Source organism: Mustela putorius, unplaced genomic scaffold (assembly GCF_011764305.1).
Source record: "Mustela putorius furo isolate JIRA1106 unplaced genomic scaffold, ASM1176430v1.1 tig00000224_pilon_pilon_pilon, whole genome shotgun sequence".
Classification (NCBI taxonomy): Eukaryota; Metazoa; Chordata; class Mammalia; order Carnivora; family Mustelidae; genus Mustela; species Mustela putorius.
The window spans coordinates 23,908,021-23,935,848 of NW_025421321.1; the positions used below are offsets into that span (position 1 = coordinate 23,908,021).

The following is a 27,828-nucleotide window of genomic DNA, read 5'->3' on the forward strand; positions in this document are numbered from 1 at the left end:
CCATTAATTAGCTGTATGCCTAGGTACATTTGCAAAATCATGAGTTTCAACTAAATTGAGACTGTTTGCAGGATTCCCCTAAGCCAGGGGCCTTCCAGGAGGTGGTGCCAGGAGAGATACCGAAGGGCTCTGTGAAAGATGGTCCAGCTGAGGGTCCCAAGATCTGCTCCAGTCAGAGCAGCCCTGCTCTCCTCTCTTCTGTGTATTAGGATTCTCCCTAAGACATCTGAGAACAACATGTCCTCAAAGAAACACAAACAACAAGACACTGAATTTAGGATCTGGGGTCTTCTTTTCTGAGTGTCTAAACATGTTAACTGGAATTCATGTCCTGTTCTCTCATCGAACCAGTGTGGCATGTAGGGTCTACCTTTAGCCTCTTCCACAGAAACGTGCATAGTTTATGAAAAGTACTATAAATTCTTCGTTTTTGCAATGGCCTCCATAAAGGTCCATGGTAGCTAAAATATTTCTGAAATTGATTTCCTTGGTTTTGTTTCTATGTTACCAAAATGAAAAACATACAGGAGGAAATACAGATATGTAATTAGTGGGTTAATTAAAATGTATTTTACAAGCATATCTTGGATATCTTTATTTTAACCTGACATTTAGAATTATGTGTTAGAGGTAATTTTCCTTTTCTTAATGGATTCAAATTGTTTGGAATAAAACCAGAATCTGAGAAAAATTTTAAACTTTAGAAATAAAAAGCCTACTTACTGTGTGATTGGATTAGCAGGTTTTTCTACAGAAAATGGGTTTCCCCCTGGCTTGGAGATATGATTTACGCTCTCTCTGCTGCTAAACACATACATGATTGGTTGGATGTCCAAGATGCTGCTTTTATCCTCCAACTATGTTTTCCTTTTATTAACTTTATTTTCCATGGTGTCATGATGGACATTGCCAGAAGCAGTGAACACAAGCCTCCAATAAGATAGCTGATGCTTCCCCCCTTTCTCTCTCTCTCTCTTTTTTTTTTAAACAAATACTAGAAATGCATAGGGAAAGAGAAGATGCAAGAGATTAATTGTATTGGAAATAGAGTTTCTGTTTCAAAACAAATATTAAAAGCAAGGATTACAGGGGGATAAAAAGATATAGTTTATAAAAAATAAAAAATTTTAAAAAAAGCAAGGATTACAGTCAGTCATTTGGTCATTTGCAAGCTTCAAGGCCAAATTTCTAAATGAATTCAGTGTGCATTAATCTGGATTAACAATATGCTTGCAATGCTTCTCCAGGCCATCGGCATAAACAGGTAGACACAATGTACCATCAGTTTTGAGATGCAGTATCTACAACAATCAGAATCAATGGAATAGAAATCCTACTTTTCGAGTATGATTTTCTGAGGTAGCAAGCGAAGAACCAAGCCCTCGCTCTGTTCCCTGATCACAACTACGGTTCTTTCTCCACTAACTGGGGTCATCTTGCTTCTCAATCCAAGCCCACAGGAAAGGGAAGGATGCAGGCAATGGCATCCTGGATGGGAAACGAGGCCGGGTAGCTCCTTACACGTTCACCTGATAATGGTTTGAACTTCATAAGTGATTTTACACATCCTTTCCTATGTGTATTTCATAATTTAAAAAGATTAAGTCTCTTAGAAATCTCATAGCAAAAATAACAAAATACTGGATTGGGCAAGATCAAAGCACTGCAGTTAAGGTAAAGGCAACATTATCCTTTAGAGTCTGGTGAAGTACACACCTCAAAAAGTTATTTATTATAGGAAAAAATTTTCAGTGAACATCTGCTTTTGTCCTTGACAGCATGCAATGAAAATTGATTTTTGAAAGAAAGATTGTTGTGGGGGAGGGGAGATGTATAGATTAAAATAAAATATATGGATTAAGGGAAATCAGCTGAGATGTGAAAATCATTCTGAAGAGCAGGTAACACCCACATACAGGCACACACTTAAGCTGCGGACAGACTATAGGGAACCCAGAAGGGAACGGGGGAATGGCAATCCATTTTGGAATTAGGAACTGGCAAATGTCAGTGACGGGAGAGCCGTAGTTGCTAATCCCAGCTGATTATCAGAATTACCCAGGAAGCCTTTTAAACACACAGATTACTAGGCCTCAACCCAGATCTAAGGTATCAGAATCTTTCATGGCTTTTGTCCCTGAATCTGTAGGTTTAAAAAAATACCCGCAGGTGATTTTGATATCAGGCAGGCTGTGGAAATGCTGGAGTAGAGAGTTATCTAAAAACATCGGCAGGAAAGTGAAAGAAAGAACAATGAAAAAATATGAGAGCGGAAATGCGTGTTTAGAAGAAAGGAGCAGGGGCGCCTGGGTGGCTCAGTGGGCTAAGCCGCTGCCTTCGGCTCAGGTCATGATGTTGGGGTCCTGGGATTGAGTCTCTGCTCAGCAGGGAGCCTGCTTCCCTCTCTCTCTCTCTCTCTGCCTGCCTCTCCATCTACTTGTGATCTCTGTCAAATAAATAAATAAAATCTTTAAAAAAAAAATAGAAAAAAGGAGCATATAAATCAGTTAAAGTGCAGGGTAAAAAAGCCAAAATAATTGAAACAGAAGGAAAAATCAGTTATGACAGAAGAAAACGTTCTTGAGTTAAAGAATACAGCTACAAAGTATACAGTATAGAGTTATATATTTAGGAAGGAGTTAAGTTTTAAGCAAAAATTACTGTAGAGAGGCCCGTACATAAAGTCTGGCTAAAAAATATTTATTAAGACAAACAAGGCCCTTTGGCATTCACCTCGCAAAGAACCTAATGGCTGCCCAGCAACCGTTCTGTTTCTCTCATCCCCACCCTCCTAAACAATGATTTCATTCCGCCGTGGCTTTGCTTCCTGTTTCTATCAGAAGAGAGACTTTCTTTTTTTTTTAAAGATTTTATTTATTTGACAGAGAGAGAGAGACAGTGAGAGGAGGAACACAAGCAGGGGGAGTGGGAGAGGGAGAAGCAGGCTTCCTGCTGAGCAGGGAGCCCGACGGGGGGCATGATCCCAGGACCCCTGGATCATCACCTAAGCCTAGAGGCAGATGCTTAACAACTAAGCCACCCAGGTGCCCCAGAAGAGAGAATTTCCACAAGCTCCTACTGTTCTACTCATCCACCTCCCCACACTGGTACCCAAGTACTTCCTTGAATTTCCTGCTGATGACTATCGAGGAACCATGTGGGGTTACCCCAGGGAAGGCAATGCTGGGATCCCATTCCCTCAAGGATGCTGCTCCTGCATTCTCACTCCTCTCCAGCAATTTGTGTCTTCTACTGAATGAGTCTTTGCCATCAATCTACAAACATGCTATTATTTCTCCTTCCCTTGACCCCTCCCTCTACCACCACATAGCTCTTCCTTTTACAGACCAACTCCTCAAAGAGCAGTCTATACTGGCTGTAATCCAGCTTCCATTATGCTCTTGCTTCCCCCTCTCTTCTACCGACACCCCTCTTATCCTGAATGATTTTGTCTCATTGTTGCTAACTCCATTGCTCCATTCTCTAGTTTTCTCTTACTTAAACCCATCAGCACTTTTTCCAATTGGCTTCTTGGACATCACACTTTTTTGATTTCCCTCTGACTTCATTATTTACACCTTTTCAGTCTTCTTGGTTATTTCTCCTATTCTAACTTTGTGCCATTGGAGGATCTGAGAGCTTAGGTCCTAGATATCTTCTCTTCTTAATCTGTACTCATCCCTTTGGCAATATTATCCAATCTCATAACTTTAAAGATTCTCTTTGACACACAGAGAGAAACAGCACAAGCAGGGGGCATGGCAAAGGGAGGAGCAGGCTCCACGCTGAGCAGGGAGCCCCATGTGGGGGCTCTATCCTAGAGCTCTGGGATCATGACCTGAGGTGAAAGCAGACCCTTAGCTGACTGAGCCACCCAGGTGCCCCTCCAATCTCCTAACTTTAAATATCATGTGCATGTTGATTACTGCAAAATTTACATTTCCTACTCAGGCTTATTCTCTTACTTCAGGTTCATAAAACCAACAGCCTACTCAACATTGCCAACCGGACTTCTGTTAGACATCTCAAATATTCATGTCTCACACTGAGTTCCAAATTTACTCCCCCGACAGACTCCCCACCTCACTGATAGTCCCTCCTACAGACTTCTCCATCTCTGTTGATGGTGACACACCACAGTTGGCATTGCTCAAGGGCAAAAACTGAGGGGGTGGAGGGGGTAGATAGTCATCTTTGACTTTTCTCTTTCATTCATTCCCCTGTTATCTCTTTCTCCAAATATACTTAATTTGCTTAAAAATAATCCAGTAGGAGGAAGGGAGGGGCAGACAGTGGCTGAGGTATAGATAAAACAAGATTAAACACGAGCTGACATCTACTAGAAAGTGGGCACATAGAGCGTTAGACCATTCCCTCTCTTCTCCTTTGTATTTTCCAGCTAAAAAATAGATGCTCAAATCCAACCACTTCTCATTAACTGCAGGGCAACACGCCCGACCCCAGTACCCATCAATGCTCTCATAGTTTCCTATCTGAACTCCCTGCTTCTGCCTTTGTCCTTCTTCAGCCTATGCTCAACATAAGCCAAGTGATACTGTTAAAACAGAAATGAGATTGTGTCACTCTTTGGCTTACAATCTTCCGATTGCCATCTATTTTAAGTAAAAGCCACAATGGTTACAATGCATTACAATCAGACAATCTGGCCTCCGCTATGTCTTTGACTTCATCTCCTACCGCTCTTCCCTTGCTCACTTGCTCCAGCCTCATGGACCTTGTTCGTGTTCCTTGCTAGTTCCAGGGATCCTCGGCACGTCTTCCACTTAGTAATTTCTCTGACTTAAATGCTCTTCTCGCAGACATCCACAGATACCACTCCAGGTCTCTGGGTAAATGTCACTTTATCAACCAGCCTTTCTCTGCTCACCTATGTAAATTGTCACTCATTCCCCTAGATAGTTCTCACTTTCTCCATGGTGCCTATCACTAATAGTCTACATATTATTTATTATTTTCATCCTAATGTAAGCTACTTTAGAGCAGGATGTAAATTTGTACCCCCTGCTGTATTTGTAGCACCTAGGATAGAGCATAGCCATTGTAGGTGCTCAAGAGTTTGTTGTATTAAATATAGAAAAAGAAATAGTCCCCCAAAGACTTAAACTAAGATGACAAAAGACTCGATCTGAAAGACCCGCGGATCCCCTTACCCAAGAATTCAACACTGCCACAGGATGCAAACAGCAAGAGGTTCTTTATTGTTACGCAGGCGCCTGCGGGTGGTCAGCGCGCGCCTGCGGGTGGTCAGCAGCTCCTGCTAGCTGAGCACACCTGGCTGGGGTGGTGCAGGATTTTTATAGACAGGTACATACAAGTCCCGGATGGGATGGGGCCGATTGGCTGACAATTTGAACATTTGAAAAAAAGGCATACTTGGTGTTAGTGGATTGGCCCTGGAAGACCCCCTCACGCGAAGAGAAAGGCGGGAAGGGGAAACAAAGAGGGGAAGTTTGACCTTATTACTCAGCAGAAAGACATCCTGCCTACCTGACTGTGCAGCCCCCTGTCTACGTGACCTACGTGACCATGCAGCCCCCTTGCCTATGTGACCATGCCTCGGCTATTAGGAGCAGGTATCTTGTTCAAACAGGAGTCAAGTGTCATGCCCTAAAAGCCAAGCGGTTACAGAAAGGCAAAAGAGCAGTTACATTGAATTCAACCCTGGGGGAAGGGTCTTTTCATTGCAAGGGGAGGAGGGGTACTCTTACACAACAAAAGAGCAGTTAATTAGTTAACGACGGGGGGGGGGGGTGTCTTTCAGATCTTCATGAAAATATATGAAAGATGTTTTCAATTCCCTATGCACATTTCTCCCATAATCAACTATATGTTATGAAACACATAGGTGACAACTTCCGCTATCATTTGTGATATAGTGATAAGCCCTAGACTTAACCTCCCATGGTAAATTCTAGAACACGCACAAAATATACAGAACTGTTTCCAGACATCGGGCCACAGGCCACGCAGGACTGAGATCCCAATGAAAGGGGAACAAATGAGGTGAGCCCTTCAGTTGCCATTATTTTCTACCTAGATGCAATTTCTAGACTGTAGGAGCAGAAAGAAGGAATCCATACAGTGTGTGGAGGCCTTGCTGAAGAGAAGACACAGAATAGGGTTTAGGGAGGCACTGCTACCTGTGGCTAGTGGCTGCCATATTAGACGGCACAGCTCTAGACCGATGAGGGAAACATGGAAACAAATCCACTGACAGTGAACACTGGTGTCTCTAGCAGGTCAAATTGTGCTTTATTTATACCTATGGTTACCAAATTTTTTTTTATAGTAAGCATGTGTTCTTTTATAATATGAAAAAAAAAAAACCCTCTTGAAAGCATGTGTACATCAAATTCCTAATACCTAATTTAGAATTTTAAGTGGTGATTTCACCAGAAAGTTTTTAGAATTAAACTCTAATAGTAGAGAAACTGAATTAGCACTTAATCTTTAGAAGCAGGGTTCATCTCTGGGTAGGAATTTCTATGCCAACGAAGAGTTGAGCAAAATGGAACTCTCATTTGGTTTCAAATTTTCATGTGCAAGTGAAAGGAGTAGTTTCTTTACAATAGTTCCTCTGTACAGTGATGGATCTAGATAGGATTATTTGTAAGAAGTACAAGAAAGCCATTCTATCTTAGAGATGGAATGGATTATTCTGACAATATAAAAATCAGTGAAATTTTGAAATTTTCAGTCATTTTTCTAACTATATCACATTTATAAGGGGAAGAGCTTTGTGTTTACAGTTGCATAGAATTTAACAAATATTTTAATAAAGTAGAACAATAAAATCAGTTTAATGGACTTAAATTGAAATGAATAAAAGACTTTATGTTAGATTTTTTTTTTTTAGAAAATGGAGGGGATATTCTGTCAATTCTTTCAATTTGTCTACGACCTCCTCACATTTCCTCCTTCACACCAATTTGCTTCAATTTAGCAACAATAAGACCTCTTAATGGGCCCCATTAGTGCCTAAAATATGCGGCCTGAATAATACATTTGAGACATCAGCATTCTGGTATTTAGGCCTTAGCTTAACTCTGATTTTAAAAAGAATGTCAGTGTTCCATTTGTTTTATTGTTTTACCCATTGTTTGAAAACAGAGTGGAAAAAAACCACATTAGCTCTTCACAGAATGTCAGCAATTGGGGGTAACTCTAACTGTGTAGAGCTGTCAATCCTCAGCACATCACAGGGATTGAATTCAGCAGTGCGAGGGCAGTACGTGGGCGGAGCTGCCAGCCATGAGTTCAAACTCTTCACTGATAACAAGTTTAAATTCTACCAAGCACATCCTTTAGGGCTCAAAGCTTTGCTACATTTAAGAAATTAACCACGTCCAAGGACAGAACTTGGGTGTATTAAATGGTATTCATAGAACTAAAACTGACAAAATCACTTTGAGATAGGACTGGTCATTTTAATGCAAATCATGTTTTTCAAAACCATAATGTTCATGGTTTTTTAAGTGCCGACTCTCCCTGAGTAGCGCCCAATCTTACTGGGAAGTTCGACCTTCACAAACACACATCTAGAGTAAAATTCCAAGGTCATGAACGAATGATGTTATGTTAGTATAATCTGTGTGGTGTGAATCCTAAAAAATTAAGGTCCAATATATATGCTGCCTTGACACTGGATGACCCAACGGCAAATCTTTCTTCACTCCCAGGGAAAAGATTCGCTGGCCTAACAACCTCCCTTCCAAGGGACCAGATGCACTTCCTGCTTATCTCTGAATAACAAGTTTTAGTTCCCTGCCAGTCTGCCAAATTAGTCAAACAAGCCAATCACATTTCCCAGGGGAAACCAGGGGTGACCTTATCCTCCTGACACTACAAAGCCTGCCTCCTAGAGCTACGGGGTGTTCATCACGTTGTTGATGCAACAACCCCCACCTGCTGGGCATGGTGTCCATCTCTGTGGCTATGAGTATGTGTGACTAGTAAACTGTGGATGGTGTCGTCTGTCCAGTGTCAGGAGTCAGGTGTTCAGCCATCCCTGTAACTGTAGGCTGGACTCTCGCCCTCATCAACAGGGTGAATGGGAGAATATTAGAATAGACTAACTCTCTTAATACTGCAGAACATCTAGCTTTAGAAGAAGATCCTTACAGTGGTTGTCTAAAACGTTTATGTGAACTAGGTTGGACTGGATGGAGAAGGACATTGAGGGCTTGGTTTTACACATCGCTTTGGTTAAAGCCATGGTATTCTTTTCCAAATTTTCCCAAAGAATTTGGGATTCTCTGCCAAAGAAGTATATTGACAAGAGATGACAGCCCAACAGCAAACAAAGTCATGATTTCATGAGCTGGACAAGGACCCAGTTCAACAATGGAGTAAAAGTAGACTATGACTAAAAGCTAGATTACAGAAGCTAGTTTGAAGTAGGAGGCCAAAGCAAGCCCTCTTACTCCTCATGTGTTCTCCCTTGAGTTCTAGACCCTTTCTAAATAGTTGCAGGATTCTGACAACTGCTTCATCAGCTCCATCCAGCTGTAGGTAGAATGGAGTGTTAAATTGGCCAGGCTAGCTGAGAAAGACCCTTTCTGGTTTATCCAGTTCCTGGAGACAGGAAGTGCACCAACCCTGAGCAATGACCTTTAATGCAGTGATCCTCCCTGCTGGTAAAATGGCCCCAATCAGCGTCCAGTCCTGAAAGTCTGTGCAGCAAGTGTGTTCTCTGGTGGAATGAAAGTGGGTGCAGAGAGGGATACTGGAAGTGCAGCAACAGCTTCCTTTTAAACCATGAACAAAAGTCAAAGTCCCCTTTTCCAAACAGGCGGGAACAGAGTCTAGGTAAGGTAACTAGATATGTAAACAGAGTAATGCAGAAATGAGGATGGTTTATGGTAAAATACTGTTTGGACTAGAGGATCCAAACTGTGGAGCTGTGAGATCAGTAGGGCCAGTGTGAAGAGCCATGCTTCATAAGAGTGCCAAGTCCAAAGCCAAAAGAGGGCTGGAAAAATATGCCCCCAAAATATGCAGCCTGATTTTTAAAAATGTAACTTTTCTTGCATAAATACCAAGGTTTCAGGACACTCCAGGAGTCCAAGTTTTGGTACCCATAACTCTCAGTGAAAAATTCCAGAAGCAGGGATAAACCTGTGGGCTGGCAAACCAATAACGAGGACTATGTAAGACTTACTGGGTACTTTTGTCATTTATTCAGGAAATATCTAACAAGAATATGCCAGATCCCAAGCACTGTGCCTGAAGCTGGGTGTAAAGAGAGGAGTATGAAACAATCTCAACTCTTAAGACATTTATTTTTTAATGGTAATGCTGACAGATAAGTGGCTGAGCACCTACCATGTGTCACGTAGTACACACGGACCATCTTAGGTCAGCCTCAGAAAAACACTAGGAGTAAGACAGGGACAATCATTATTACCACTTTTTGATGAGGAAATGAAGGTTCAGAAAGGTAAAACTTGCTCAAAGTCATGTCATCAAGGAGTGGTTCCAACTTTAGGGCAAGGTTTCTGTTATGCTATATTCCTGCAAAACTGAATGAGAAGCAAAAAGGATATTAAAAATAAGTAGAATTTCAGTTCTATCCATATTCAGTTCAAAATAAAAGATCATAATGGGTGGGGTGCCTGGGTGGCTCAGAAGGTTAAGTGTCTGACTCTCTGACTCTGGATTTCAGTTCAGGTCAGGATCTCAGGGTTGTGAGATGGAGTCTGTGTGGGGCTGGGCTTGGAGCCTGCTTCGGAGTCTCTCTTTCCCTCTTCCTCTGCCCTTCTCCCTGCCCCCACCCCCTTCCTCTCTAAACAACGACAATAACAACAGCAACAAAAACTATAATGGATCTGTTAAGAAGTATAAAAATTTTTTTAGATAAGGTAAAAAGTTTAAAGAGTAGTAATTCTAAGGAAAAAAAACCCAACTCTTACAAATATGAATAGGAAAGGACAGAAAGAAAATACTAACTTTGGGATAGAAACTCATGAAGTATAGCCAAGATGAAATTATATGGCTTCTATAGATTTTATTTTGTATAACCTCAAACATTCATTAAGGAAATAACATAATTAAAGTCACTGTATTTTCCCATTAGTGAGGTTTTCTGTTCTCATCCAAGCTAATCAAACTATATTCCACTAAAAGCAAAAGCCTAAAAAGTTAATTACTTGGTCCCATCTTCTACTCTATTCAGGCCCATCTATAGACAGTTTGGAGCAGATTATCTTATAGGTGGGCTTCTCAGTCTAACAGTCTTAACACAGATGAAATATAGCTTAAAATGAGGATTCACAGCAGGCTCAACAAGGGAGCAGAAGCTAAAATATAAACAAAAAGCAAAAGGAAATACAAATTTTGCAGAAGAGTTTATGGCCAAAGTGGACACTGATGCAAACTGTACTTAACAGTTTGCTGTGGGCAGTTGCTTTTTCCCTTGCAACTCACCCCAAGAGGGAGGGAGGACCCTAGAATGGCCCAACCAATGCATATAATAAAGGGTGCTTTAACAAAGATCTTGGGTGTGCAATAGCTCCCTTAGAATCGCTGCGGCCTATAGGGTAGGTATTGGTTCCCAATGTATGGACAAAAGCACAGAAGCTCTGAGAGGTCAGACTTGCCCTCTGGGTTTCTGTCAGGGGTGCTCAGGCCTCTGTTCATGGTGGCAGCTCCGCACAACCTGCACGGCTCCCACGCAGTCCCCATGATACTGACTAACATTGAGAAAAAACGGACTACGGCATTCCCCACTCCATTCTCTACACGGCAAAACACTGCAGAAACAGAAGCTTTCTTTCTAATGCTGTCTCCCTTCTCTTACAATATGGGAAAATCCTTTAAGATTTCTTTTTCTGAGGCACCTAGGTGGCTCAGTGGGTTAAGCCTCTCCTCAAGACCCCAGGGTCCTAGGATCAAGGCCCACATACAGCTCTCTGATCAGTGGGGAGTCTGCTTCCCCACCCCCCTGCCTGCCTCTCTGCCTACTTGTGATCTCTCTCTCTGTGTCAAATAAATAAAATCCTAAAAAAAAAAAAAAGAGAGAGATTTCTTTTTCTGAATCTTACAACCCATTATTAATGCCTTAAAACAATGTTGGCAGAGAAAGCAAAAGAAAGAAGAAAGCAAGAAAGCAAGAAAGAAAGAAAGAAAGAAAATTTAAATCAAGAAGTTTTCTCCCAGCTTACCCTACTGATTAAAAAAAAAAAAAAAAAAAAAAAAAAAAAAGGCTAAGTTTCCAAACTCTTGAAAAGCTTATAAACACCAATATATTTAACTTGGAGCATATAATTCCATTATATAATTACATAAGGGAAAGGGGATAGGTTAGAATGATAAAGGAAATGACTTGTGAAATGTTGATTTGCTGTGTCAGACTGAAAAGATGTGCCTAGGAGGTAGTTGAAGTAAACTTCCCCTTATTAAAAGTGTTGTACTTTTCTATTTAAAAATCTTACCTATGATTTTTTTTTTAAGGTATATTCTAACTTCGAGGTCAAAACCCTCATTTTTCTTTAAGTGGGAGCTTCTCTCCTAACTCTTCAAATGTACTAAAAAAGAAAAGCATTTTTAAATTTATCATAGGTCTACCCATCCATATAAAAATAATGATCATCAGGGGGCACCTGGGTGGCTCTAGCTGGGATCCCAGGGTCCTGGGAGCGAGCCCCGCATCAGGTTCCCTGCTCAGCAGGAAGACTGCTTCTCCCTCTCCCACTCCCCCTGCTTGTGTTCCCTCTCTTGCCGTGTCTCTCTCCATCAAACAAATAAAAATCTTAAAAAGAAGAAAAAAAAATGATCACTCAGCAGCTCATCGCTAAAAGCTGACAGTGTGGCACCAGGAGCTGCGGCAACCAGCGATTATGAGCTCATTTTTGGATTACTACTATTTCTGTTTTACCAACAGGGGCCCTCGACATCAGCTCGAGCATCAGAGCATCGTTGGTGACGATGCACTGTGTATAGTGACAGTTTGTAAGTAGACGGTGCAAACATTCACTTTTTACAGTCCTGCCCCCTCTCTGATGGTTGTTATGTTCTCCACCCCTATTGGAGCCTTCCTGTTTTGGAGGTGTTCACTCCTGAAACATCTGCTGGGTTTAGTCTTTCTAGTTATTTTTACCCATTCTCACACCATAGTGACACTAGGAAGACCCTATTTTGAATTTTATGTTTCATTTTTATTGGCATGATTTAAACAAGAGGTAGAGAAACATTAGGCAGAGGCGGTCAGTGTAAAAAAGACTGATCTAAAAACAAATCCTCGCTGTTTCACTTTCCAGCTGGGTGAGCTTCCACCAAGGAATAAGGCTAGGGCAAGGCTGCGGGAAACGATACTTTTTGGGTGCCCACTTTATGCAAGGTGCTTTACACTTGCCTTATTTGATCCAATAACCCTACAAGATAAGTTCTTTCATCCCTATTCTTTTGGGATCTTATTCATTTATTTTTTTAGTATACGTGCTACCTACGTGAGCACCATTCAATTATTTTTTAAAGATTAATAAGAGACATAGTCCAAATCTAAAGCTCAAAGAATTTAAATAGCCTACGCAGAGTCAGAGAGCTTTAAAAATGCAACTAGGGCTTAAGCTCAGCTCTGACCCTGAATTTCAGTAAACATGAGTTCTCCTCTCCTAGGGCAAGTACAGAGAATAGTTGTATCATCAAAGGGATCAAGGGTAGATTTTATTTCTCAGGAATTGAAAAACTTAAGTTACTTAGTTTAGAAGGTAGTTTTGATGAAGTTCTAGAACCTAGGTGAGGTTTGGTGGGCTGAGGTCCGGAGCCGATGACCAAGAAAGAATTCTTGAGACATCTTTGGTGCAAAATGGTGGTTTATTAAAGCACGGGGACAGGACCCGTGGGCAGGAAGAGCTGCTGCCCCGGGTTGTGAGGGATGGCAGGTTATGTACCCTGCTGTTGGGGGAAGGTGAGGGGAAGGGAGGTTTCAGTGGAGTTTTCATATGCTAAAGAGGGCCTACAAGGTGCCAGGATGTTCCAGGCCTGCCGGGAGGCCTTGCCCTTGCTGCTGGATCAATGTTGTCTTTAGACCAGCCATTAACATTAAGATAGTTGGGAGACTTTTTGGTGGGGTGTCACAATCCTGCTATCAATCGTCTTTGTTAGTGAGATTTAGAACATTTGTAAGCCAAGGGAGACTCCGGTCTAGCAGGATTGTGAGCTCTGCCAGTTAACTATTTGCTTATTGTTCATGGCAGTCAGGGCTGCCTGAGGGATGCTACACTTATGGAGGGGAAAGGGTGCAAGGCGCCAGCTTTTGCTTTGTCCTCAGCCAGCCTCCTGCTCCCTCATCAGTTTTAATTACCTGTTTTACATTGTGGAGATTCTCTAAGGAAGTTGTTAAACAATTACTACCTATGTCCATTAAAAACACTGAAAAGCTCAAAGTAGTATAATATATTTTGTTTTTTCTAGGTATTTTTTCTGAGTTAATTTCATTGATAAGGTCTGTTGTTTGCAAGGTACGTTCCTGGGTGCTGAGAACCTTAAATGAATCAACCATAAATCTTATGGTCCAGTGAGGAAAGGCCAGAACTTACAAGGTGTGGAATATATGTTGGATTGCTCAATAATCAGATACTAAGATGTGATCCCCTTCCTTGCAAGTCATTACTCCATCTCTGGAATTCTTCATAGCAAACAAGGAAAACAGCCCCCCAAAATATGCTAGATGACAGAAAATCATCAAAATTAGCTTAGACTAGGGATTCCTAACTTTTTGAGAATGGTAACCACCTCAACCATGTTTCATTTTGCATTCCTTTCTCAAGAAGCAATATATCCATAGCTGTTCATTCAATAAATCTTTACTACATGACCACTCAGTTGAAGACATCACGATAGTACCAACACGGCCCTTTACTAACAACTGCCTAGGACCACCTTCATTCATCCTTCATTTATACAGCTTCTATGTAAGGTACCATAGGTGGATTATTTGAAAATAAACCTTGAGTCATGAAATTACAGTGATCACTAGAAGCTCTGAACTCATAAAATACAGGTTTCTTCCTTCAATGGGGTAAATGGCCAAACTCATGATTTCTGACCACGATTTCGGAGTAACCAGGCTGCCTGTAATTGCTTTAGTTATTTCAAGAGAGCTCATAAAACTTAAGACTTTTATGCATATATTATATGAATATAAACATATTCATGCATAGATCTGTTTAGAATGATCTACATGATTTATACTAGAGACTTTTACCTTTTAATTGATGTAACACCTCCTGCTTGTTTTATCATCTATCTCTCTTTAAAGTACAATATAAATCACTTAGTTTTAAACTTAGACCAGAGGAAAACTCAGGGCTCCTTTCCTACCTATAATTCATTTGAACCTATTAATTTTCAAAGGTAAACCTAACACTAACATTTCTCATTTCCATTGCCCTCAAATTAATGTATATTTTGGGTTGAAAGCATTCTTAGTCTAAGGGGCACTTGGGTGGCTCAGTCTGTTAAGCAGCTGACTCTTGATTTTGGCTCAGGTCATGATCTCAGGGTTTTCCGATCGAGCCCCACGTTGGGACTCCCTCTCTCTCTGCTCCTCTCTCTCTTAAATAAATAAATAAAATCTTTAAAAAAGTATTAGTCTAAGGTAATAAAATAAGGACAAAAACAGATAATATAATACATGTACTTGAGAACTGTCTACTAATTATAAAAACAGGCAGAAAACTAACAGCCAAGTTTTAATGAGTAATTTCTATGTGTCAGGATAAATTCTGTTTTCTCATTTAACCTATACAATACATATAAATGAGGCAAATGAACTATCTTTAAAAACAAAAGTAGAGATAGATTTGGCTTGATGCCATACTCTTGAGCTCCTCATGGGTATCACATGACTGAAGAAAGAACTGAGAGGAAGCCGGACTCTCCTTTCCTCTCAAGTTATACAACTGTACCTTCATTATTTTTGGCATTTTCCTATGGTTTGAAAAAAAGTGTTGACAATTTTCTGCATCTATAACATTTCGGATGAGCAATTTCTATCCTATTGTGTTTCCTCACATATGGTGTTCTCACTCAAATAGCACTGGTTTTTTAACTTGTACAATATTAGTAAACCACGTTGAATTATTCTCCGCTGACAAGAATCCAAACTACCTAACACGAGAAAATTACATGTATTATTGAGGCTAGTGTGTTCACTGATTTCAAACATAAATTTCCCAGTAGAATCACTATATTTTACAGAAAGGGATCATAGAGATTATCTCATCTGACCTTTTTTATTTCCCCTTTACAAGTGAAAATCTATAGCAGACAGGTTTAAGTGTTGCTCCTAGGTCAGAGCAGCTAGTTCGTAGTAGAAAAAACTAACATCCCAGTGCTTTTTCTACCATAAAAAGTTACTATTATTATAAAATCTGCATTGTTTTGCAGTGCCTTACAGAGGATGTACCAGTCATAAGTAATTGGCATTTTTTAAAAAATGGGCACATTTTTGTAACACCGTATTATCCTCAGCACTGAAATTTGACACTTATGACTACCAGTTACATACTAGTATCATGTGTCATTGTTCACAACTTTTCCCAGTATCTATTTCTTATATTCCTAACCAGATTGTGGCTTCTCTGTGGTAGGCATAATTATCTTTTTAAAATGTTTCTTACATCCCTCAATACATCTGCATATACATGAACTGCTTAACAATTGGAAAGAGATTGACATAGATATATTTAGATTTTAGTCTTATACTATGTGACTCAAAAAAAAAAACCAAACAACTGTCATCTTGTTGAATGCAGGTGAATTTGCTTTGAAAGGGACAAAGTTAAAGTCCTCATTTCTTCACAGCAAGCAGTTGGGATTGTCCCTGAAGGTGAGTGGTTTTAGGAGCTTGAAGAGACTGGTGAAGGATGAAATCAATATTAGGGGGACTTATGAGAGAATTGACTAGGTCTTAAAGACATGGGGTAGCATATCCCATCAAATTTCTCAGTCAAAACCCAAGCTAATAATGACCAGGGACTGACCACAAGCCTGCCCACCCACCCCGGTCAGTACTCTCTGCCTGTATTGAGAAATCCTCACTGGAGAACAACCTTAAGAATATTTTCATTTTAATAAGTCAGTCGGAGAAAGACAACTATCATATGATCTCCCTGGTATGAGGAGGTGGAGATGCAACATGGGGGGCTTGGGAGGTAGGAAAAGAATAAATGAAACAGGATGGGATTGGGAGGGAGACCAACCATAAGAGACTTTTAATGTCACAAAACAAACAGGGTTGCTGGGGGGAGGGGGGTGGGGTTATGGACACTGGGGAGGGTATGTGCTATGGGGAGTGCTGTGAAGTGTGTAAACCCGGTGATTCACAGACCTGTACTGCTGGGGCTAGTAATACATTATATGTTTATTAAAAATTTTTTTAAAAATAAAAAAAAAGAAATATTTTCTTTTTGTGGATGGAAACGCTGAAGCTTAGAGAGAATAGATCATTTGCCCAAATGAAGCAGGTACTAAAGGGTGGAACCAGGATTCAAACACCGACTGCCCCCAACGGCCTATGCCCCCAGAGACGGTGACCAAGTAAGTACATGGTGTCATACGGTGCTGAACAAACAGCTGGCTCTCAAGCAGGACCTCAATTGTTAGTTTTCCCATTTGGGGGTTTTCAACCCACTCTCCCCATACGTATTTACCCACCCAATCCTTATTCCCCAAACACACATGTATTTATACACACTCCACTTCTTTTTACCAATTTAGTTGTGTAGGTAACTAGCTATCAAACTTCTATTCATATATTCTTCTCCCGTATGTACAGTGAGTCCGGCGACCAGACTTGGTTCTCTCCACATTACTCCAGGTAAATGTAAATACATATTAATACTGGCTCTGGGTTACAGAACACATGCACAAGCATAGCTTGGTTATACAGCAGAATTCAACCCAATAAGGGTTTTTTCTTTTCCCATTATCCAGGCAAATACAAGATTTACGACGGCTGATGCCAAAGAAATTTGGCTCTGGTAATGGAAACTGGGAAGCAATGGTGAAATGAGGTAAGAAAATCGGGGGCCAGAAGGTGGACGCAAGTCATCAACTGCTTTTCCCAGGAACTTGCTCTTTTTAGATAAACGCTAGGAATACCAGCCCCAACCTGCTGCCATAGCCTACAGTTCCCTCCGCCCGGTTCTGAACCCCATTCGGGCTGGAGCAGATGCACACACCGCGGGGAGTCTCATTTGCAGGAGATGAGTGTTCCCTTGCTCTATTTTAATGCTTGCTGCCCGGCCGTGGAAAGATTTGCCAGAAATCGTGGAGAACAGCGACAGCCAAGCTTTTTCAAGCAAAGACTAGTCAGCCCAGGAGCAGCAATCATTACTTGCACAGTATTTAACGGTTCACGTAAACAAGCTTCTCTCCTGCCTGCGTGCACTTTTGGAGCCAGCTCCGGCAGACGTGGGCAGCGCCGGGGAGGCCTCCTGCGAGGCTCCGCGGATACGCAAGCAATACAGCCTCCAGCACCAGAGCCTAGGGCCGCGGGGGAGGCTCTGGGAACCGCCCCTTTTTGATCGCCAAGGCCAGCGTGGGCCTTAATAAATACTCCGCCCGGACCGATAGGAAAGGCCAAGTTCAAACACACAGCGTTCAGCCCGGGGCGGGTCCGGAAAAGACGCCCATAGACCCAACCACCTGCCCCCGCCTGGTCAGGCGGCCGCACCCGCAAGCTTGCGGAGCCCATCCGGATTACTGCGCCTGCGCGCTCCGGCTCCGCCCCCTTGCCGGTTTCCAAGGCCGCGCGCCGGGAGCCCGCCGTCGCTTAGCAACGCACGAGTCACAGTCCCGGCCCTCCGCGCGCCCCTTTCCAGGCAGGGCTTAGTCCCAGATCTTCCCGTGAGGCTCCTCGCTGCCTCGTGTCAGGCCGCAGGAGCCCATGGAGGAAAAGGAGGATAAGCAGCAGTAAGTGCTGGGGTTTGGTTTTCTATTTCCCCTTCTGAAACTATTTCCTTCCTTCGGGGAGGGTGAAGTGAGACCCGAGGGGTGGGTCCTCGGAGCGCTATCAGAGCTTTTCCTCTTCCATCCTATCTCTAGTAGTTGAGCGCTTACCGGAATACTTTTTAAAACACACTGCTTACCCGGCACCCACTGTGTGTCAGGCGCTTTACAAGCGCTGCCGGGCCCAACAGTCTTCAAGTCCCATGGAATCTTCCACTCCTAACTCCCCACATCTAAATTATTAGCAAATTCTTTAGGCTTTATCCAGAATTCCAGCATCATCCGCACGCTGGCCCAGCGTTTTTTACCTGGATGTTGTAACAGTCTCTGCTGCTCCCCTTGCCTCTGTGCGTTCTCCACTTAGCAGTCGGAGAGGTCTTTTTTTTTTCCTTCTTTTTTTTTACAGCGTAGGTTAGATCACTATTCCCCATGGGCCCTTGCAGAGTAAGAGCTAAGGTCCTTGCAGTGGCCTGTGAGACCGCCACAAACTGCCCCTTTTCCTTTACCTGGTCTTATCTGCTGCTTGCCCTCTGACTGCACCCTGCTCCAGCACGCAGGCCTCCCCGCTAGCAGTGATTCTTCAAGTGTGCTCTCCACCCCACCCCACCCCACTCCCGCCCCAATCCAGCATCATCTGAGAATTTACTAGAAACTCATATTCTTACAGGCTCCCCACCACAGATATACTGAATCAGAAATCTGGAGTTGAGAACAATAAATAATCTGGGTTTTAACAAGCCTTCAGGTGATTCTGATGTATGCTAAATTTTGAGAACTATTGACCAAGGTGTTAGAGTTTAATACCAACATGGCCAGGGGTATCTGCTTCCAAAGCCTGTATTTTTGTCACTAGAAGAGTGGTTCTCAACATACTTCAAGAATCACTTGGAGAGCTGGTTAAGTTTCCTGGGAACCTATCTCGGGATGGGATGGAACCGGTGAATTTGTACTATCAAGGTAAAATGGATGACAATGCAGCTCCTTCTGGGACCACACTTAGAGAAGCATCTAAGGCCAGGTGCTTCTGTTGCCATACTTTGGCAATTACAGTTCACTCTGCTAGAATGCCCTTCCTCAAATATCCTCTTAGCTCGCTCCCCTCTTTCTTTTTTTCAGTTGCCACCTTCATAATGCAGCCTCTACCCTGTCTGAAATGCAGCCACCCTCCCACATACATGCACTCCTTTTCCCCATTCCCTGCTCTGTTGTTGTCCTTAGCACTTAACACCACCCAAAAGACTATGTTTTACTTATTATTTGATTTCTCATCTACCTTCCCTCACTAGGATGTAAGCTCTGCGAGGGCAGGAATTTTTGTTTTGTCACTCCTGTATCCTCAGTGCCTTGAGCAGCACCAGGCACAAAATTCAATAAATAATCTATTGAAAGAATGAATTATTCAACGTTATTGTCACATCTCTCTTAATAGGTATTCTTGGCCTTACCATGCCAAGGAGGAAATCAAGGCTCAGGTGTTAAATGGCAGAGTTGAGATTCCAGCTCTGTCTGCCTTTCTTCACTGCCCATTTTTGTGTTTCCTTCTATTAAGAAATTACTACAGAATCATATACTTCACATTTATGTGTTAATCTATAGCTACTCACACCCCAAATATTTAATTGAACGAATGCATATGCATGCAAGCATAGAGCCACAGTCCGTCCCTTCAAGGATGTGATGCCAGTGCAAGTATATTGCTGAGTTACAACCATGAGAAGCAGATGGAAAAACTGATGTCAGATGTCTATAATAAAATCAATCATGACCTTTCCAGAGATATAAGTGTTTATTTAAAGGTAATAGAAAAAGCCTTAGAAGTTACTCACACTCGACTGGTAATCAGTCTTTCCAAAATAAGAGAGCAATTTGTGTTGGGCAGCAGGGAGGTAGGGTCCAAGGGTGCTGAATGTTGTTTGTATCTATATTGGAGTGGGGGTTGGGTGTATACAGTTACACTAAACCAGACTAAAAAATAACCCAGCAGATTGACCAGAATATGCAAATACTATAATGGCGGTCCATGTAACTGTGATGAACAGGATGCTTCCCCAGGTAGCTACATAATGATGAAAGAAACACAGTCTTCATTCACCCTTATGGAGAGCTACTGACCAGTAAAAGGTATTTGTAGTGCTTACCAAAAAAACAAAACAAAACTGGATACATAAATTATAAGTCATGGTATTATGAAAGAAAGTACTAAAATAGAGACTACATGGGGCAGAAAGGGGGAAATCTAGGAAAAGCTTCTGAGGAGATGGCTTTTAAGCAGAGACTTAAAGATAATGGACCAGTGGTGCAGGGACCCACGGAAGAACTGCCCAGGCAGAGGGGACACTGTGTGCACACGTCCTGAATAACTGGTGTGTCCGGGAACTGAAAGCAGGTGTGCTGTCGGGAGAACTGAGGGGAGAGTGGTCTCATTGCCTTGGAAGAGATTAGCTGGAGCTGGGTCCTGCAGCCTCAGAGCTGATGAGGAAGCAGTATTCACTATAAATGCAACACAAATGCATTTGGGGGTTTTCATTAAAAAATGATATGATAGAAAAGATGAACCTGACTTTGTTTTGAAGTAACGGAGGGGTTATATTTTCAGGGCCAAGACTAAGCAGAACTGCTCATTTTCTCTATAAATTTGTAATCTTATTTACTTACCTTCCATAGGTCAGGGCTTTAATTTTAAAAGCTTCTATGTAAAAAGTATTCACATTAATCTATTTCATTCTTTCCTTTACTTTCCAAGTATGTGAAATTTTAAAATACTGCCTTTTATCATGTCTACCACTCTTTATTTAAAAGGAGAAAATTTCTATAAATTGCTTCTAAACATTTTTTAATATTTAAAAAAAATTCTATAATGTTCACTTTGGTACCAGTCTAGTTATTAAAAGCAAAAAGTGATGAGATTGAAGTGATTGTTCTCATGCCTCCACAGTGGTATTTTCCTGAAAAGATAAATAATAGTGGTCATTTGGTACCTTTTATAAGTTTGCCAGGTGAACTTTTAAAATTAAATAGCTATCCTTGTCCAGGTGACTGAATTTACTAAGTAACTAACCCTTTTTTTTTTTTTTTTAAAGATTCATTCATTTATTTTAGAGAGAGAGTGTGTGGGGTGGGGGAGGGAGGGACAGGGAGAGAGGGAGATAGAGAATCTCAAGCAGACTCCCACCCACTGAGCAAAGAGCCTGACCCTAGGCTGGATCATGAAGTCTCAAGATCATGAACTGAGTCAGAATCAAGAGCTGGGCTTGATCCCTGGACCCCAAGATCATGACCTGAGCTGAAATCAGGAGTCAGTCATTCAACCTACTGTACATTGTGCTGGTGTATTATTATGAATAATCATAATTAACACAAATCCCTTCATCTTTTATATGATTTAAAATGAGAAGATACCCTTCCATATTTTAATTGCATAAGTCCCTTATAACTATTAATAAAACTTAAATTGTCTTGACTGATACTTGAAATATATTAATTTTTATTTTATCAATTATGACACAGTCCTAAAATGTTCATTGGGATACATTACTTATTATGTAATTCTATTTTTCAGAGAGCATAAAATAGAAGATGGTGGTATAGTGTATGTAACTGGAAAAAAAGAAGAAATCAAACAACCTGGAAAAAGTATACAACATTCAAAACCATTTGTTGGGAGAGGACGTATATATTATGCAAAATTCATTCATACAAATGCAAGAACATTGAATGAACCAGTTCCCTACATAGATCCCAGAAAAGGGCCAGAAAAGCAGGTTGGACGTATGTTCCTTATATACATATACAGATTTAGATTCAGAAGCTGTTTTGCAGGATAATTTGGTCACAGACTACGTAAAGGATGTGACATATTCCAGTCTAATATTTTTTATAATCCAATAGTTAAAAGCAGTAACCTGAGACTATTCTCCCAGATAACTGTTGCATACAAACAATATATAAATAGAAAAGGAATCCAAATAGTTATTTTCCTAGATTGGATCAGATTATAGCCACTTAGGAGTGTTTGGCAGATACTGGAGAAATCTGTAATATCATATTTGTGTTACATATTCTACTATAAAAATTTCCCATGATACTCTCTATAAAATAATAGCTACCATTTATTTAAAGTGTGTGAAGTGCTAGGGATGAGCTAAGTGTTTTATGTAAGTTATAGCCTTTAATCTGTACAACAGTTTCTAGGAGGTAGCATTAGAAATATTTTATGGATGATAACATACCACAAAGAAGTAATTCACATATCTGAGATTACATAGTAAGCAAATGGTAAGCAAGGAAGTAAGCAAACCTTACCATAGCCAGGTTTCTGACCCAGGACAGTTGGTTTAGTCAAACTGCACTTTTCTTCACTATCATATTATTTCATTATCTTCTTTCTTTAAACTTTGGTTTGTTGAGGTATAGTTTATCCTGTTAGTTTCCTATTTCTGATATTACAAATTACCACAAATTTAAACACTTAACTTAAAGCAACACAATTTTATTCTCAACACTTTTGGACCTCAGAAGTCCAAAATCAGTCCCATTGGCTATTAGCAAGGCTGGTTTCCTTCTGGACTATCTAAAGGAAAATCCAGTTCCTTGCCTTTTCCAGCTTCTAGAAACTGCCTACTTTCCACGGCTCGTGGCCCCTTCCTCTTGAAAGCCAGCAGCATGGCATCTTTAAATCTTGCTCTGACTTTCCTGCCTCCCTCTTTGGTAGATGGGTATGATTACATTGGGCCCACCTAGATAATCCTGGATAGTCCTCTACCTGAGATGTTTTACTTCATCTCAGCCACAAAGTTCTTTTGCCATGTGAGTTTATGTGTAATTGTGATTTAACTTGACATTTAAATAGAGATTGCTTTTAATGACCTGTCTTCACATCAGTAACATCCAATGTTCATATCATAAAATCGCTAGCATACCAGGGCACTGTGTGTGAATGGGAGATCTTCTTGAGGCAGGAATTAATGTAGTCAAATATGTATTAATGTCATGTAATAAAACCCTATGTGGCCAGTTTTAAGGCTATTTTGTTTTATAAACCATGAGGGGATTTTAAAGATATTAATAGCCCAGGCCTACCTGAGGGATATAAGACTGGTCCAGAAATCCAGGTTAGTGAAGTTCCCATATTTCTTACAAAAGTTAATGAATGACTCTCCTGAGCTCTAAGTCAGGACTGAGTTAAAACCAAACTATTAGCTGAATCCATACTTACCTTGAGATACTAAGGAAAAGAAATGGGTTTGAGAATGGAAATATAAAATGTAAAAATCTCAAAAATCAAGGCACTAATTTTCTTTACTACTTTATAGGTGTCTTGAGAAAGGTGATGTCAGGAGCTGCGATCCAGATGTGGTGATACAGTAGCCATAGGATCCTTATTTATTGCTGCTAAAGGCTAAATGAGTCAGAGACCTTTAAGAGGTGGTGAAAGGAAGTTTGAGATGAAGTGAGAGGACAGGGAAGAGAGGCTGCTGGGGATAAGAGTGAGGAGATATACACAAAGACTGAAGATACATCACCGAGTTAAGGGCGTATTTGTTTTGGAATGGAGGCACTACTCATATTTTAAAAACAAAAAGAGCTATCTTTTTTTTTTTTTCTTTTTGGTTTCGTGAAAGTTTTGTGTTTTTTGGTGTTGTTGGTTTTTTTTTTTGCATTTTATTTATTTTTTTCATTTTAATTTTTAATTTTTATTTTTTTAAAAAGATTTTATTTATTAATTTGACAGAGAGAGATCACAAGTAGGCAGAGAGGCAGGCAGAGAGAGAGGAAGGGAAGCAGGCCCCCTGATGAACAGAGAGCCTGATGTGGGACTCGATCCCAGGACCCTGAGATCATGACCTGAGCCGAAGGCAGTGGCTTAACACACTGAGCCACCCAGGGGCCCCAATTTTTTATTCTTTATAAACATATTTTTATCCCCTGGGGTACAGGTATGTGAATCACCAGGTTCACACACTTCACAGCACTCACCATAGCACATACCCTCCCCAATGTCCATAACCCAACCTCCCTTCCCCCAATCCCCTCGCCCCAGCAACCCTCAGTTTGTTTTGTGAGATTAAGAGTCCCTTATGGTTTGTCTCCCTCCCAATCCCATCTTGTTTCATTTATTTTCTCCTATCCCCTTAACCCCCCCTGTTGCATCTCCACTTCCTCATATCAGGGAGATCATATGATAGTTGTCTTTCTCCACTTGACTTATTTCACTAAGCATGATACCCTCTAGTTCCATCCACATCGTCGTAAATGGCAAGATTTCATTTCTTTTGATGGCTGCATAGTATTCCATTGGGCATATATACCACCTCTTCTTTATCTGTGCATCTGTTGATGGACATCTAGGTTCTTTACATAGTTTGGCTATTGTGGACGTTGCTGCTATAAACATTCGGGTGCATGTGCCCCTTCGGATCACTACGTTTGTATCTTTAGGGTAAATACCCAGTAGTGCAATTGCTGGGTCATAGGGCAGTTCTATTTTCAACATTTTGAGGAACCTCCATGCTGTTTTCCAGAGTGGTTGCATCAGCTTGCATTCCCACCAACAGTGTAGGAGGGTTCCCCTTTCTCCACATCCTCACCAGCATCTGTCATTTCCTGACTTGTTAATTTTAGCCATTCTGACTGGTGTGAGGTGATATCGCATTGTGGTTTTAATTTGTATTTCCCTGATGCCAAGTGATATGGAGCACTTTTTCATGTGTTTGTTGGCCATCTGGATGTCTTCTTTGCAGAAATGTCTGTTCATGTCCTCTGCCCATTTCTTGATTGGATTATTTGTTCTTTGGGTATTGAATTTGATCAGTTCTTTATAGATTTTGGACACTAGCCCTTTATCTGATATGTCATTTGCAAATATCTTCTCCCATTCTGTCAGTTGTCTTTTGGTTTTGTTAACTGTTTCCTTTGCTGTGCAAAAGCTTTTGATCTTGATGAAATCCCAATAGTTCATTTTTGCCCTTGCTTCCCTTGCCTTTGGTGATGTTCCTAGGAAGATGTTGCTGTGGCTGAGGTCGAAGAGGTTGCTACCTGTGTTCTCCTCAAGGATTTTGATGGAGTCCTTTCTCAAATTGAGGTCCTTTATCCATTTTGAGTCTATTTTCATGTGTGGTGTAAGGAAATGGTCCAATTTCATTTTTCTCCATGTGGCTGTTCAATTTTCCTAACACCATTTATTGAAGAGACTGTCTTTTTTCCACTGGACATTCTTTCCTACTTTGTTGAAGATTAGTTGACCATAGAGTTGAGGGTCTATTTCTGGGCTTTCTATTCTGTTCCATTGGTCTATGTGTCTGTTTTTGTGCCAGTACCATGCTGTCTTGATGACAGCTTTGTAATAGCGCTTGAAGTCCAGAATTGTGATGCCACCAACTTTGGCTTTAGTTTTCAATATTCCTTTGGCTATTTGAGGTCTTTTCTGGTTCCATATACATTTTAGGATTATTTGTTCCATTTCTTGGAAAAAAATGGGTGGTAGTTTGATAGGGATTGCATTAAACGTGTAGATTGCTTTAGGTAGCATAGACATTTTCACAATATTTGTTCTTGCAATCCAGGAGCATGGAACATTTTTCCATTTCTTTGTGTCATTCTCAGTTTCTTTCATGAGTACTTTATAGTTTTCTGAGTATAGATTCTTTGCCTCTTTGGTTAGGTTTATTCCTAGGTATCTTATGGTTTTGGGTGCAATTGTATATGGGATTGACTCCTTAATTTCTCTTTCTTCTTTCTTGTTGTTGGTGTAGAGAAATGCAACTGATTTCTGTGCATTAATTTTATATCCTGACACTTTACTGAATGCCTGTACAAGTTCTAGCAGTTTTGGAGTGGAGCCTTTTGGGTTTTCCACATGTAGTATCATATCATCTGCGAAGAGTGATAGTTTGACTTCTTCTTTGCTGATTTGGATGCCTTTAATTTCCTTTTGCTGTCTGATTGCTGAGGCTAGGACTTCTAGTACTATGTTGAATAGCAGTGGTGATAATGGACATCCCTGCCATGTTCCTGACCTTAGCGGAAAAGCTTTCAGTTTTTCTCCATTGAGAATGATATTTGTGGTGGGTTTTTCATAGATGGCTTTGATAACATTGAGGTATGTGCCCTCTATCCCTAGACTTTGAAGAGTTTTGATCAGGAAGGGATGCTGTACTTTGTCAAATGCTATTCAGCATCTATTGAGAGTATCCTATGGTTCTTGTTCTTTCTTTTATTGATGGTGTTGTATCACATCAATTGATTTGCGGATGTTGAACCAACCTTGCAGCCCTGGAATAAATCCCACTTGGTCGTGGTGAATTATTCTTTTAATGTACTGTTGAATCCTATTGGCTAGTATTTTGGTGAGAATTTTCACATCTGTGTTCATCAAGATTATTGGTCTTTAGTTCTCTTTTTTGTTGGGATCTTTGTCTGGTTTTGGGATCAAGGTGATGCTGGCCTCATAAAATGAGTTTGGAAGTTTTCTTTCCATTTCTATTTTTTGGAACAGTTTCAGGAGAATAGGAATTAATTCTTCTTTGAATGTTTGGTAGAATTCCCCTGGCAAGCCGTCTGGCACTGGGCTTTTGTTTGGAGATTTTTGATGACTGTTTCAATCTCCTTACTGGTTATGGGCCTGTTCAGGCATTCTATTTCTTCCTGGTTCAGTTGTGGTAGTTTATATGTCTCTAGAAATGCATCCATTTCTTCCAGATTGTCAAATTTGTTGGTGTAGAGTTGCTCATAGTATGTTCTTATAATGGTCTGTATTTTGTTGGTGTTAGTTGTGATCTCTCCTCTTTCATTCATGATTTTATTTATTTGGGTCCTTTCTCTTTTCTTTTTGATAAATCTGGCCAGAGGTTTATCAATCTTATTAATTCTTTCAAAGAACCAACTCCTAGTTTCGTTGACTAGTTCTATTGTTTTTTTGGTTTCTATTTCATTGATTTCTGCTCTGATCTTTATGATTTCTCTTCTCCTGCTGGGTTTAGGGTTTCTTTCTTGTTCTTTCTCCAGCGCCTTTAAGTGTAGGGTTAGGTTGTGTACCTGAGACCTTTCTTGTATCTTGAGAAAGGCTTGTGTTGCTATATATTTTCCTCTCAGGACTGCCTTTGTTGTGTCCCACAGATTTTGAACCGCTGTGTTTTCATTATCATTTGTTTCCATGAATTTTTTCAATTCTTCTTTAATTTCCTGGTTGACCCATTCATTCTTGAGAAGGATGCTGTGTAGTTTCCATGTATTTGGGTTCTTTCCAAATTTCCTCTTGTGATTGAGTTCTGGCTTCAGAGCATTGTGGTCTGAAAATATGCAGGGAATGATCCCAATCTTTTGATACCAGTTGAGACCTGATTTAGGACCCAGGATGTGATCTATTCGGGAGAATGTTCCATGTGCACTAGAGAAGAATGTGTATTCTTTTGCTTTGGGATGAATTGTTCTGAATATATCTGTGATGTCCATCTGGTCCAGTGTGTCATTTAAGGCCTTTATTTCCTTTTTGATCTTTTGCTTGGATGATCTGTCCATTTCACTGAGGGGAGTGTTAAAGTCCCCTACTATTATTGTATTATTGTTGATGTGTTATTAATTGGTTTATATAGTTGGCTGCTCCCACATTAGGGGCATAGATATTTAAAATTGTTAGATCTTCTTGTTGGACAGATCCTTTGACTATGATACAGTGTCCTTTCTCATCTCTTATTATAGTCATTGGCTTAAAATCTAATTGATCTGACATAAGAATTGCCACTTTTGCTTTCTTCTGATGTCCATTAGCATGGTAAATTCTTTTCCACCCCCTCACTTTAAATCTGGAGGTGTCTTCGGGTTTCTTGTAGGCACATATAGATGGGTTTTGTTTTT

General features: G+C 40.7%; 1 protein-coding gene across 1 annotated transcript in view; it reads left to right on the forward strand.

The window, feature by feature from the left end:
- Positions 1-17,796: 17,796 nt before the first annotated feature.
- CUNH2orf73 (chromosome unknown C2orf73 homolog) overlaps positions 17,797-27,828 on the forward strand; it is a 35,785-nt gene continuing 25,753 nt past the window's right edge. The window contains exons 1-2 of the mRNA XM_004775681.3: positions 17,797-17,940; positions 21,536-21,737. Of these exons, the coding sequence (XP_004775738.1) occupies positions 17,915-17,940; positions 21,536-21,737 (228 nt within the window). The 5' untranslated portion in view covers positions 17,797-17,914. The remainder of the gene's footprint in view (positions 17,941-21,535; positions 21,738-27,828) is intronic.